Genomic DNA, 13,613 nt, shown 5'->3' on the forward strand with positions numbered 1-13,613 from the left:
ATTTCAGGGGAATAAAGAAACGAAAAATGGTCAACAATGAACGCTAACTACTGAAGTTTAGAGTTAATCCACTGGAGTTAGGATTGCAATTTCAACTATCAAAAAACTTCGTTCAAATGTAGAAGCAATTTTCACCCGTCATACCTTGACGGGCGATTTTCTAGTTATTAATACTCTCCTAACTTCAGGTAAGGTGATTATTATACAAAAAATTTCCTAGCCATTATGGCTTTTGGGGTAATGAAATCGCAGACAATCTTGCAAAAGAGGCTTCTTTCTCTCTTGACACCTCCTGTGTCCCCTGATAACCTAAGAAATGTCAAAGTTTTGCTCAAGCAAAAAATTCGTGAGTACCATGCATTTCCAACAGAGAAAATAGAAAAGTCTTTGCAAAGGGCATTTCCAGGCTTAGAAGGCTAAAAATGTACAGTCTTGAGCAAAGAAGAGACCGAGGGGACATGATTCAGTTGTTTAAATTTATTAAAATGAAAGATGTTACAGGGCTGAAGTTTAGCACTGAAAACAGGACAAGGGGTCATTGTTTTAAGCTATTTAAATCTCAGGCTAACATGGATGTTAGGAAAAATTATTATTTTAGCAGGGTAGTGGAACCTTGGAACAGTTTACCGGAAGAGGTGGTAATGAGCAAGGGAGTAGATAGTTTTAAGAGGGCCATTGATCTTCACTGGGGATTGTAAATTGACTAGGACCAGTCTAGCTGGGCCCAGAGCCTGTTGCTGGTCGTCACTTTTGTATTTGTATTTGTATAAATCTTGGGAAAGCCTTTTACAGCTTGTCTTCCCAGAGACCACCCTAAAGCCATTGATCTCTTCCTTCCACTTGCTAACTGCGCATGACCTCCTACAAGATGTTTACATTTAGATTTGTAGACTCTCCTAGCTGCATTTTGTGTGATAAGGGAGTTGACTCAAAAAGTGAGCACCTCTGAAACTGCTATGGTCTTCAGGATGTGCAAAATTCTTCTTTCTGTATGATAATCTCCCCTCCTGAAGATACTTCAGATTTATATTGGGCTGCAAGACTTCTTATGCTCAAAGAGCTAATAATTTATCTTTTTCTTTCATTATTGAAGGATGTGAAAAAAAATGACAGATACTGGTCCAGCAATTATATGACACTAGTTGGCTTTTTCTGTACAAGTTAGGAATTATACCATAGTTTGTAGTCAGTATTGCCAAAACATTCCGTCAAAATGCTTACAAGTAAAAAATTTCAGCATGAAAGCTATAAATTTCTACAGGAACACTAAACATTTTTTTCAGAAATGTACACATTGCTTTAATCGAGTACATTAGCTTTTCTTTTATCTTCAGAAAGTAAATAACTTAAAAGTTTAAGCAGCTTTCTCAAAACTGGATTTTATTAGGATCTAATGTTTTATTTTAGCACAACAACTAAATTTCGATGAAAAACTTGATTTTTGCGATAATTAAAAAAAGTATTTTGAAATTTCTGTACCTCAGAGCCAGACAAACGTAGTTCAAAAATTGCGATTATCTACTTGTTAGTGCATTGTATATAGAATACTATTCTGCATTGAGCCATATGAACATAATTCAAAATACATAATTATTTACCACTGTTAAAAGAGCGCAGGTCTTATCCTATGTATGCACCAGGCAACCATTTTCCCACTCTCCTGTAAAGTAGCGGTTATGTGACTTACGTTGGTTTGGCTCTGAGGTACAGATTTATGTGACTCGAAAAGAATATATTACCTCTAAATCTATCATTTCTTTTGGCATAGGAGCAATAGGGTTTACAAACACGTCTTCCATACGAATTTCATCCTTCAAGATTTCTTTTTCAACATAAGCTGAAAATTAAAAATAAAATACAAAAGAATAACAATAATACATTAGAAGCAAAAAAAAAAAAAAAAGTCCTGAACGTTCAAAATTTATTAGCAAAAACTTACTGAGTTTTCTTTCCATTTCATCACATCTTCTTACTTGGTTGATGAACTTCCTTTGGAAGGCACTGGTGGAAACATTAATCTGAAAAGTAATTTCAGTTTGACTTGCCAACTCAATCTATATTTAGAAAACTTTTGAATATTGAATGAAAATATAACAGGGAAAAAATTATATATGAATAACTGAACCTGGAACATGACACATCTAAAAAGAGAATATTTATCTCTATGATAGTTGTAAGGTAGGATATTTGGGTAGTTGTAAGGGGAAATTATTCTAATTGGAGTGAGGTTTTAAGCGGGGTTCCTCAAGGACCAGTGTTAGGGCCTGTTTTGTTCATTGTTTTTATGAACGATATTTATAAAAAAAAATTCTGAGAATATGAATTGTTTTGCTGATGATGTCAAAGTTATGGAGAGTGTAGAAAATGAAGAACAAGCAAATCAGCTGCAAGAGGATCTAGATCATATTACGGAGTGGGCTGATAAATGGGGTAGGGCTGTTAATGTTGGGAAATGTCAAGTGCTACATTTAGGGTAAGGAAATAAGTGTACAAGTGTTTATGTGTAAGGTTCAGTCATTAGTCAGGCAGAAAAAGTTACTGATCTGGGCATCTTAATAAGTCAGGATTTAAAGTAGGCAGCATAGCTAGTAACAAAGCCAATAAGATGCTTGGGTTTATCAATAGATCTATTTCAAACAAATCTAAAGGAGTTCTTCTGCCCTTATATAGAAGTTTGGTAAGACCTCATTTGGAGTATGCTGTTCAGTTTTGGTCTCCTTATCTTAAGAAAAATATTAATGTATTGGAAAGGATTCAAAGGCGGGCTACAAGGCTAATAAATGGACTTTCTCATTTAGACTATGATTCCAGGCTTAGAAGGCTAAAAATGTACAGTCTTGAGCAAAGAAGAGACCGAGGGGACATGATTCAGTTGTTTAAATTTATTAAAATGAAAAATGTTACGGGGCTGAAGTTTAGCACTGAAAACAAGACAAGGGGTCATTGTTTTAAGCTATTTAAATCTCAGGCTAACATGGATGTTAGGAAAAATTATTATTTTAGCAGGGAACCTTGGAACAGCTTACCGGAAGAGGTGGTAATGAGCACGGGAGTAGATAGTTTCAAGAAGGCCATTGATCTTCACTGGGGATTGTAAATTGACTAGGACCAGTCTAGCTGGGCCCAGAGCTTGTTGCTGGTCGTCACTTTTGTATTTGTATTGTATTTGTATTTGATGTTAACTGTCGTTTTTAATTACATGATAGTTTAAAAGCAACACTTTATTATGTATTAATAAACTCTAGAGAATGAGCTACTTTTCTCAATTTATTTTGCCAACATTCAAATTTATCAATTTATTTCAATAACTATCAGGAAAATTTACGATACAAATCATGGATCTACCCAGAGAGGGGCAAGGAAGGGAGCTGCCCGCCCCCCCTTTCCCCCCCAAAAAAATAAAATAAAATAAAAATATATTGGACTCTATTCTATCTCTATTCCGAACATTAAAAGGACCAAACAAAAGTGTTCAGGTTATGGAGGTGTTCATTATAGAGGGAGACTGGATAATGCATTTGCATTCGCAGGGACTATGAAAATGTGTTAAGAATATTGTGGGGTTCACATTAGAGAGTGTTCAGATAGAGGGAGTCCACTGTATTTAAAAAAAAAAAAACTTTAAATTGACGATTGCTTCAATTTCTGAATTTATCAACGAGTTCGGCTGTAATAAATTTATTAGAGTTTGAAAGTGTATACATCTTCTTTGGGAGCCCGTTGAAAAGGGAAATAGTTGGAGTTTACTGTTTAGTTGGGTTAATGCCGATATCCTTTTAAAATTATGGTTTCCAAAATTTTGGAGGGGTGGGGGGAATAGACCAGTCACCTAATTGCCCAAATGATGGACTTGCCCAGGGGGGGCCCCAAACTTAAATTTTTGGGAAGGCAGAAACTCTCAATTTATCGAATGGAACTCCAAATTTTGCCGAAAGATAACAACTTTGCTGAATCATCAGAAAAATTTTGGGAGGTTTTAGTAACTCCCCTGGCCCTGTCCCCCATGTTGAGCTGAATTCGCCCTTGATATAAATGTGTATACTTCATAAAATTTTCTTATTTAGAAGATTTTTTTTCCTTTAATAATGAACAGTGCTTCCACACACTTACAGCAAGTATAAAGACAAACATAACTAAACTCACATCACAACTAACATGTAACTGGGTAGTACTCTCAAAAACCACATGATAGCTGTGCAGACCTGAAACTTAAACTGTGCATCTAAAAAGCATCTGGTAGGACAAATGGAGCAGCACAGCATTGTCCGATTTTTTGCAGCGTTACCTATCTCATTACTTTCCTAACGCATCTTGTACACACAGCATTGCACATAACATTTCTTAAATTTCTGCCTGACAGCTGAATACTATTTACATTACACAGCTTAATTACCCATGGACATATTAAGCTTTTTTTCCAGCTTGAGATCATTAATGAGATATAGGGCGCATTGGTCTGCTTTTCTACTTTTCATTTTTTTTTATCCTCTTGGTTATTTATTACTTGGCGACAATAATGAAAAATTGCTTAGTGATTGGCGATATCTACAAGTTTATGTCAACCCTAGTACTTAGAAATTGAAGTTATTGAATGTCAAAGCTGGATGAAACTACAATTGCAATCATAACTTGCACCAACAATCACTGCACTTTGGCAGTCAAAATTAGAAGTTACAAAGCATAGAAAGTGTCTCCCGTAAAAGTCAGGGTTGCCAGATTTAAGAACAGTAAATACGGGAAAAGCTTCTAGATGTGAAAAGGGAAGGGGGGGATATTTTTGAGACGTCGCTGTAAATTCAATCTCAACAAAACATTAAAACTCACAAAATGTCGCCTATCAAAGTATAAAAAACGTTTTCATTGCGAATGACGACGCATGAGCAGATATATTTCCAACATTAGCAAGGGCGGATACAGGGGGGGGGGCAATGGGGGCGATCGCCCCCCCCCTTGAGCCAAGAGATAAATAACCGGGAACCTACCGAAATTAACCAAAAAAAAAAAAACACAGCTAAAGAATATTCGCAAAACAAAATATTCTTCAGAGGCAAAAGAACATTCTTTCTTGCCTTTATAGGAATAAGAATTTATAAAAAAATTTTCTTCTTTGTTGGGATTGAATTTTGGCTTGAAAATATACAAATACAAATACAAAAGTGACGACCAGCAACAGGCTCTGGGCCCAGCTAGACTGGTCCTAGTCAATTTACCCCAGTGAAGATCAATGGCCAGCTTAAAACTGTCTACTCCTTTGCTCATTACCACCTCTTCCGGTAAGCTGTTCCAAGGTTCCACTACCCTGCTAAAATAATAATTTTTCCTAATATCCATGTTAGCCTGAGATTTAAATAGCTTAAAACAATGACGACTTGTCCTGTTTTCAGTGCTAAACTTTAGCCCCGTAACATCTTTCGTTTTAATAAACTTAAACAGCTGAATCATATCCCCTCGGTCTCTTCTTTGCTCAAGACTGTACATTTTTAGCCTTCTAAGCCTGAAATCATAATCTAAGTGGGAAAGTCCACTTATTAGTCTTGTAGCCCGCCTTTGAACCCTTTCCAATACATTAATGTCTTTCTTAAGATAAGGAGACCAAAACTGAACAGCATACTCCAAATGGGGTCTTACCAAACTTCTATATAAGGGCAGAAGAACTTCTTTAGATTTATTTGAAATGGATCTATTGATAAACCCAAGCATCTTATTGGCTTTGTTGCTAGCAATGCTGCACTGTTGGTTAAACTTTAAATCCTGACTTATTAAGACCCCCAGATCAGTAACTTTGTCTGCCTGACTAATGACTGAACCTTGCAAATAATAACTTGTACACTTATTTCCATGCCCTAAATGTAGCACTTGACATTTCTCAGCATTAACAGCCATACCCCATTTATCAGCCCACTCCGTAATATGATCTAGATCCTCTTGCAGCTGATTTGCTTGTTCTTCATTTTCTACAGTCCCCATAACTTTGACATCATCAGCAAAACAATTCATGTTCCCAGAAATATTTTTGTGAATATCGTTCATAAAGACAATGAACAAAACAGGCCCTAACACTGATCCTTGAGGAACCCCGCTTAAGACCTCACTCCAATTAGAATAATTTCCCCTTACAACTACTCTTTGTTTCCTTCCGGTCAGCCAATTTTTTACCCAAATGAAAGTTTTCCCTCCTATTCCTATATCAGCTAATTTGCTAAGTAGAGCAACATGCGGTACCTAATCGAAAGCTTTTTGAAAATCAATGTAAACAACATCTACAGGCTTCTTATTGTCCAAAGCCATGGTAACTTTGTCATAGAAATGTAATAAATTAGTTGCACAAGATTTACCTTTCCTGAAACCGTACTGAAAACTAGTCAATAAATTATTAGTCTCTAGAAAATTTTCTATCTTAATTTTCATCAATGTTTCAAAAATTTTGCAAAACACCGAAGTTAGACTCACAGGTCTATAATTTCCCGCACTCCCTTTAGACCCTTTCTTAAAGAGCGGTGTAATGTTAGCCAGCTTCCAGTCCTCTGGCACTGTCCCCGAATTATAAGAAGCATTGAAAATGTTTGCGATTACATCTGCTTATTCCTCTGCACATTCAACTAAAATTTTCGGATAAATATTATCTGGCCCCGGAGCCTTAGTCTCTTTAATTTTTTTCAAATGAAGTAAAACGTCATCCCTGAAAAATACAAAGTCCTCAAGCTGTACTATAGCTTGTGTCTTGTTGGTGTCAACTGTTGAGATACAGTTATCGTTAAAAACACTCGAAAAAAAGTTATTAAGAACCTTAGCAAAATCACTATCGTCCTGAATTAAAATTCCGTGCTCATCAACCAGTGGCCCAATATGACTATTTCGAATTTTCCCCGAATTAGCATATGCAAAAAATCTCTTGGGATTCCTGTTTATGTTATCTGCCAGTCTTTGCTCCAACTCTCTTTTCTGAATCCGTACCAAATACTTAAATTTACGCCTTGCCTTACAATATTGGAGCCTATCTGCACTGCGACCTGTTTCTCTAAACCTATGAAAAGCAGCTTGCTTGTAATTTAGAGCGTCTTTAGTTTCCCTGGAGAACCACATTGGCCAAATTTTAGTGTTGACACCCTTTCTCCTAAAAGGAACATGATCCCTAACCGTATTTGCTAGATTTTCCTTAAACTCTGCCCACTGAAGATTCACATCGCTATTGTCCAATCCAGAAGAAAAAACTGCTTTCAAACTCTGCCGAAGTGCCACAAAGTCAGTATTTCTGAAATTGGGCACAAACCTAAAATTCTCTACTTTGTGCATATCAAATTTAATCCCAAACCTAATACTGTTGTGGTCACTATGTCCAATGTGTTCCCCTACACATAACCCCTGAACAGAGCCTTCCATGTCACAGAAAACTTGATCTAAAATCGCGTCCTTTCGAGTACCCTGAGTTACAATTTGATCTAAGAAACAGTCACCAATTGCTTTCAAAAATTCCTCTCCTCTGCTATTACTATGGTAAAAATTATTCCAATCAATTCCTGGAAGATTAAAATCTCCCATTATGATGACTGACCCCTTGCTAGAAATGTCACTAATAATACTAAACATCTGTAGTCTTGACCCTGGCTTAAGTTGGGTGGCCTATAAATATTCCCCAAACGTAGTTTTTTGCCCTTATTACTAATCAACTCCAGCCAAATCATATCAATCTCATTAGGTTTATCATTAATTACCAATTCATTGCAAATTAAAGTGTCTCTGACATAAAATAAAACCCCACCACCTCTTTTACCTACTCTATCTTGTCTAAACAAATTATACCCAGCAATAGATAATAAATCATCATCACTTTCGGTAGCCCATGTCTCGGTAACTCCAATAATATCCAACCTCTCGTCTATAATTATGCTTTTCAATTCTTCCATCTTGTTCCTAATACTACGAGCATTTGTATAAAAAACCTTAAGTAAGCCCATCTTACTTTTATTTAATGCTGCACGATTCTTTGAATCCCAAGTGTTAAAATCTTTTCTCTTATTAGCCACCCTATTTCCGTTTCTACTAAAATCCCGATAGTTAGTACCTTTTCGAATTCTGCTCCTTAAACCATGCCCCCCATTCCAACTTAGTTTTTTGATTCTGAAGCCTCTAAAACCAAACCACTAACCATTTTGACCCCTGTAGAGCTCAGATGTAGGCCATCCCTAGCAATCCAATCTCGTTTACATCTACTCCACACATCAATAAACCTGATACTACGCTTAACGCAAATTTCCTTGAGTACCAGGTTCATACACCTAGCCCGTTGGTTTAACCAACTCCTATGCACTCCATACCTGGGAAGCAAACCAACCACTTGGACATTTGCCGAACAGTTGGTTGCTTTGTCCAACAGGATGAAACAATATGATGAAACAGAAACCTCAAGATCTTCACCGAGAAAGAAAAAGTCTAACGGGCTAAAATGCAAATCATAAAGGAGAAAGGGGGAAACATAACCTTCGCAATCAAACATTCAGAGCCGCCGGTTTTTTGATGACGCCAGTCATTCTGTCTGTAGAGCGTCACTCTAGGAAACAGGGGGGGGAATGTTCAGTCATTGTCTCTCTTGAATACTGGTTACATCTAACTTCCAAAAGTTGACTATAAGTCCAAAAGAAAACAAATCAATTTATCAGGATTTTTCAAGAAAACGAAGATTAAACCCATGAAACTGGTGAGCTACCACATGTTGTTAGGCAAGGTACTTTAATGTATTTTGTATTCTCTTTTCGTTTTTTTTTCTGATTCGACAAGTTTTGGTCTGTATGTGAGTGTGCATGCATAGATATTTTTAACTCCTCATAAACACATGCATTAAAAATCGAAAAGACGGTTCAAAAATATTGTGAACTGTAATTGACGGTTTGTGTTTTAAGCCTTTGAAAACCTTGTTGTAGCCTTTGAAAACACAAAACCTAAGTTCCGGGATGATAATATTTTAATGTGACTAGACGTCCCGCTTTTTGTCTTACTGTCCCTCTTTGTCGAAAAAGTCCCGCTTTTTTGTTTAAATTCCGTCACACAAGAAATATAACATACAATCTAGATTTTTTAAACGCTTTTTCTATTTTTTGTTGTCAGTAAGCATAAGAACACCATGTAAAATGTTATTCTTTAATGTTTAATAGGCTGAACTACCTGAAAATAATAATTTTGATTAATAAATTTGTTGTGTGATGCAATATTCTTTACATCAATACCATTAAATTATTTTTAACTTGAGTTCTTTATTGGTACATTTGAGTTATTTCTTGGCATTTTTCTGTTACGTAAAATATTAAATCTGTGGAAAAAAAAAACTACTCTACCCCCCCCCCCCCCCCCCGTCATGTGTCCTGATTTTTAGCTTGAAAAATCTGGTCACATTATAATATTTATCAAAAATTTATTAAATTAGAAAAAACAAAATTGAATAAATTGACTAGGGCCACTTTAGCTGGGGTCAGTTTTATATTTTCTCTATGTATTAAAAAAAAGTAAGGTCAAAGAAATAATGAAAGGAAGTCTGGCGGGCTTGCGTCCAGGAGACCCCATAGCACCTACAACCTTGAAATTTTGTACAAAATTACTTTGAGCCCCCTCACCCCATTGTTTGCACCTGGGGTTTTATTTTTTAAACTTCGAATTAGATTTTTTGTAATTAATTTTTAAGGCAGAAATTTCACATTAATTGCCTATTACCGGGATGAAAGATTTCCCATACCCCCTAGCATTCGATGTCGTTCAAAAGACATTTTTTTTCTGAATCAGATTCAGCTTGTTCCAATATTATCAATGAATTAAAACAACTCAATTTTTATCACATTTTTATGTGTTTATATATATATATATATATGGGATAAATAATAAAAATCTATCGCCCCCCCCCCCCTTGAGAAGTTTCTGGATCCGCCCTTGAATGAGCAAAGAAGTAACCATTTGGCTCCTCAGAGGTGCCCTCCCCAAAAAGCAAGAGCCCTCCCTAAAAGTTTCAATGGCGCAGTCTGCGCTATGCCCCCCCCCCCAGGTGGGTGCCCTTACGGCTTCTAATGGTCTGCTACAAAACAAAAACATACAAACCAATTCAAAACGGAAACAATTTTTGCGTTTGCTGCCACATGATTTTCTTATTGCTCATTATTTCACATTTTTTGTTTTACTTTATTTTTAACCCCCGACACACAAAGGAAGGGGGTTATAAGTTTGACGTATCTGTGGGCCTGTCTGTGGCACTCTAGCGCCTAAACGGATGGACCGATTTTGAAAAAAAAAATTTTGTTCGAAAGGAGATTTGATCAAAAGTGTTCTTAGCTAGATTACATCTTTGGATTACATTAATTAATGAAGATATTAATTTAAAACCTCTAAAAGGTTTTTCGCGATTTTTGCAGTGAAAACACAGTGAAAAATTTTTTAATTTAATACCAAAATAAAGAGATTTTTTTTTCCGCGTCTGATAGAATGTGTTTGGATAGTTTGGAACATCCATGTTTTATAGAATTCAAATTATAACGTTTTTTAAAGCAGATTTTAATAACGGCTAAGCCTTTATTCACGCGATTGATCACTGAATTCATTGTTGACCGACAAGGAAATAAAACACAATGATTTAAAATTTTTATCTGTTGCCAGTTTCTATTTAATCTTTACTAATAATAAAGCTGAAAGTCTCTCTGTCTGTCTGGATATCCGGATCTCTGTCTGGATATCTGGATCTCTGTGACCGCATAGCGCCTAGACCGTTCGGCCAATTTTTATGAAATTCGTCACAAAACTAGTTTGTAGCATGGGGGTGTGCACCTCGAAGCGGTTTTTCGAAAATTCGATTCTGTTCTTTTTCTATTCCAATTTTAAGAACATTTTTCCGAGCAAAATTATCATAAGATGGAAGAGTAAATTACCAAGTAATCATAACGTGGAACCGTAACATGGGCAAGCCAATTGGCGAGAAATTCACCATACATTATTTGTAAATATACACATACAGGCGAACCAAAAGACCTTTTAATTTTCTACTACGGGCAAAGTTGTGCGGGTACCACCAGTAGCAAATAAAGTAATTCACATTGATTTTGAATAATATAAGGCTTTTAAAATTATTTTCAATGTTCCCTTTTGATTCTACAGTTGCGATTCAGTCGGGGGGGGGGGGGGTTAAAATCTTTAATTATACCGTTGCTTGTTTCCCTTAAAATAGTGTCTCGTTCTATAAAATATTGTTATGAGATAGAATTCGGGACTTTACCCGTCCCGTATGGAAGTTCCCAGGGACACGGGACAATTTTTCAAAATACGGGACTGTCCCTTGAAATCCCGGACGTCTGGCAACCCTGGTAAAAGTAAACACAAGAAAATTAAAATGTGGCTATCAAAATTAAGTTTATTTCCCCTCTAAAATTAAGAAATCAATAAATCCATGCGAAAAATGCTTAGTTGCCTTAAATGGGTGTAGAAACTAAAGTTGCAATTTCAAAGATAATGTGCACAGAATATACTTACATCTCTAAATTGTACTAATCCCAATTCCCCTAATTTAGAAACACTGGAATAGGCCGATTCATTTTGTAAGAACAATTGGTATAAACCCATTGTTCGGCTGCGAAATAGTGTTCCCATTTTGAATTACTTTGTTTCAGACCAACACAAAAATTTACACGCTCGGAAGCGTAAATCAACAATAGCACGGGTACCATACACCCACAAGAGCCACTAAAGTTTTGTTGATCATATGATGGTGCGATGTCATAACTTTTGGTAGTTATACAGCGAGAGCTTCGAAGCATAACTCGCACGATGATTTGGTGGGGTAAGCTAAGTGCAGGTAGAATAAAGACCTGCCTTCACAAACTTCTTTTGGAGGGGAAAAATATGTTAAATGGATAGATGGCAAAGCCGATAAATTTCACCACACGGGTTGCGTTCGACGAGCTCGACCGGTTAGTTAATCACGTGACAAGCTAATGATCACCTGCTCCAATCAACCAATCAACTGCTTAGAATGGTATCCGCTCGATCCGCTGTGGTAACCGGTTGATCATAGAACGCTTCGGTTAGTAGCCAGTTACTTACCGGTCAACCGGTGAGTTTCGTCGAACGCAACCTTGGAGTTGCGTTCACATACCTTAACCGGTAAGCTACCGGTAGCTCGCAGTTTACCGGTGAGTAACCGGTTACTAACCGCAGCGTTCTATCATCAACCGGTTACCATTTTAACCTGTTGATTGGTTGATTGTAGCACGTGATCATTAGCTCTCACGTGATCGACTAACCGGTAGCTACCGGTTGAGTTCGTCGAATGCAAGCTATGAGAGTTACCGATTAACTAGAGGTTGCTACCGATGTCGTTCTCTTTGCCTCACCGGTCGACAGCAATTTAGCTGGTTGATTGAACCACTTGACATTTCTGACCAGTCGTAAGTATTTTTCACCTGCGTGTTATCACCAAATATCCTAAATAAACAAACAAACCACTGACGTAGACCGGAAGTAGCGAGTCTTATTTCCGGTTAAGCGCCAATCTCCATTGCTAGAGATAGGTGTTCATAGCGAAAGCGATTTTGTTGTGCTTCTTTAAAAAGCAGAATAATGTCTTCTGCGTATTTCAATGCATTAAATAAGAAAGGCAAACTTAGTTATTGTTAAAAATTATCTTTCAATGGCTGTGACCTTACCGATCCTTTAGTATATGGTTGGCGAATCTATTACTAACGATTGATGTTTACAGTGTTCAGGCAATTTTGTTTTCTTTCAGTTCTAAGTAGAATCATGTCTTTTGCGTATTTTAATGCATGAAATGAGTATAATAGGCTTTGCTATTCTCAAAAATTGTCGATCAACGGATCTGATTTTCCTGATCCTTTAAATACAGAAATAAGAAAAAAAAAAAAAAAAAAACGAGTCTTCGTTTGTCGATCATTACCGCGATTTCAATGATAAGCATTTATGAATACCTCCTAAACAGAAATAAAGTTGATACAAAGTCTGCTTTCAAGAATCACAAATCTACTGGATTGCAAGTACGTTGTGAATTGTAATTCCTATTCTTAAGTTGAAGCTATTTTTTCAAAGATGGAAGCTTTTCTGCACTGTGTTCACACAGAATGGCTATGACAGGGAGTTTTGGTGTCATATTCAATCAATTCTCCTGTTGTAGCTTTTCAGTTCACACACACTTATTACAGTTGCTACCTAATTTTCAGGTTTGATATTTAATATATTTTATTACATATTTGTTCATCACTTTTTTTTTTGTTTAATCAACTTGCTTCTGTAGCAAGATTGATAGGCATAAAAAAAAATTGAAAGATAACAAAATTTAAATTTACTCCGAGTGCTTTCTCATGCGTTAAAATTGCTTTGAATGTAATAACAATAGCTGTACTATGATACTATACTATAACTTTAATTAATGAGTTTGTTTACCGATTGTCGAATATCTAAATTTGTTTACAATTAGAGCGCCTAATATTAAAGTACCGTCAATAACTCGAAGTCCCAAGAGTCGGGCTAAATGGTTCGAGTTATTGATAGTTCGAGCTATGGGAAGTTTTTTTCTCATGAGGTAATGAATAGTGGTTCTTTATTTTAATCACACAAATCAAACTGTTTGAAAC

The 13,613-nt window shown here is 36.4% G+C and overlaps 1 protein-coding gene across 1 annotated transcript in view; it reads right to left on the reverse strand.

Annotated features, from left to right (window-relative positions):
- LOC129226869 (V-type proton ATPase 116 kDa subunit a 1-like) overlaps nucleotides 1–11,714 on the reverse strand; it is a 60,435-nt gene extending 48,721 nt beyond the window's left edge. Inside the window, exons 1-3 of the mRNA XM_054861499.1 lie at nucleotides 11,500–11,714; nucleotides 1,940–2,018; nucleotides 1,740–1,837 (exon numbers count right to left, since the gene is read on the reverse strand). Of these exons, the coding sequence (XP_054717474.1) occupies nucleotides 1,740–1,837; nucleotides 1,940–2,018; nucleotides 11,500–11,616 (294 nt within the window). The 5' untranslated portion in view covers nucleotides 11,617–11,714. The remainder of the gene's footprint in view (nucleotides 1–1,739; nucleotides 1,838–1,939; nucleotides 2,019–11,499) is intronic.
- Between the last annotated feature and the right edge of the window lie 1,899 nt (nucleotides 11,715–13,613).

The sequence above is a fragment of the Uloborus diversus genome, chromosome 7 (genome assembly GCF_026930045.1).
Source record: "Uloborus diversus isolate 005 chromosome 7, Udiv.v.3.1, whole genome shotgun sequence".
In the NCBI taxonomy this organism is placed as follows: domain Eukaryota; kingdom Metazoa; phylum Arthropoda; class Arachnida; order Araneae; family Uloboridae; genus Uloborus; species Uloborus diversus.